This window comes from Empidonax traillii, unplaced genomic scaffold (assembly GCF_003031625.1).
Source record: "Empidonax traillii isolate 1590-97213 ecotype Southwest subspecies unplaced genomic scaffold, ASM303162v1 scaffold2581:size22403, whole genome shotgun sequence".
Taxonomy (NCBI): domain Eukaryota; kingdom Metazoa; phylum Chordata; class Aves; order Passeriformes; family Tyrannidae; genus Empidonax; species Empidonax traillii.
The window spans coordinates 21236-22403 of NW_020957774.1; the positions used below are offsets into that span (position 1 = coordinate 21236).

At 60.5% G+C, this 1168-nt stretch overlaps 1 protein-coding gene across 1 annotated transcript; it reads left to right on the forward strand.

Moving 5' to 3' along the window:
- Positions 1–118: 118 nt before the first annotated feature.
- Positions 119–1083, forward strand: LOC114072070 (zinc finger protein 154-like; the record flags this gene model as incomplete). Its single annotated transcript, XM_027909989.1, has 1 exon — positions 119–1083. A coding segment is annotated over one exon (840 nt), but the record flags the coding sequence as incomplete, so codon positions are not given.
- Positions 1084–1168: the final 85 nt, after the last annotated feature.

Below are 1168 nucleotides of genomic sequence, written 5' to 3' on the forward strand. Positions count from 1 at the left end.
CCTGGTGGGAGAGGCCGTTTTGAAGGGCTCCCCGGCGCAGGAAGGCAGCGGGGAGGAAAAGGCCCGGAGATGCCCCCGGAGGAGGGGCTGCAAAGCCAGCCCAGGGAGCTGTGAGGAGGAAAGAGCCGTCCTGTGCCGGGAAGGCGGCCGGAGCTTGAGCCGGAGCTCCGAGCTGGTGGTCCCTGAACAACCTCCCAGCAGGGAGAAGCCCTTCAGGTGCTTGGAATGTGGGAAGAGCTTCAGGAAGAGCACCCAGCTCCTCAGCCACCAGCACATCCACACTGGGGAACGGCCCTACTCGTGTAGGGAATGTGGGAAGAGCTTCAACCAGAGCTCCACCCTGATCGCCCACCAGCGCATCCACACTGGGGAACGACCCTACTCGTGTGGGGAATGTGGGAAGAGCTTCGGGGACAACTCCCGCCTGATCCAACACAAGCGTACCCACACTGGGGAAAGACCCTTCAAGTGTGAGGAATGTGGGAAGAGCTTCAGGTACAACTCCAACCTCCGCAACCACCAGGTCATCCACTCTGGGGAACGGCCCTACATATGTGGGGAATGTGGGAAGAGCTTCGGGGACAACTCCAGCCTGATCAGACACCAGCACATCCACACTGGGGAGAGGCCCTACACATGTAGGGAATGTGGGAAGAGCTTCAGGGAGAGCTCCAACCTGATCCGACACCAGAAAATCCACACTGGGGCACGGCCGTACAAGTGCTTGCAATGTGGGAAGAGGTTTCAGACCAGCGGGAATCTCCTCCTGCATGAGCGGATACACACAGGGGAGAGGCCCTTCCGCTGCACCGACTGCGGGAAGAGCTTCAAACAGAACTCCACCCTCGTCACCCACTGGCGCATCCACACCGGGGAGAGGCCCTACAAGTGTGGGGAGTGTGGGAAGAGCTTCAGCGACAGGTCTACCTTGACCAGACACCATCGGACCCACCAGTAAGGGAAGCCCTACAAGTGCCCTGACTGCAGGAAGGGCTTTGGCCGCTGCTCCCACCCCGAATGACCCCCCTGATGGTGAGGCAACCCCTGGAGTCCAGTGACTGTCAGTCCATCCCTTTCTACCAGAAAGGGCCAGTCCCCTTTGCCAGGGGCAGGTTGTGCCAACAGAACCCTTCTTGGGGGGTGTGTGGAGATTCCTGCCTTGGCTGGG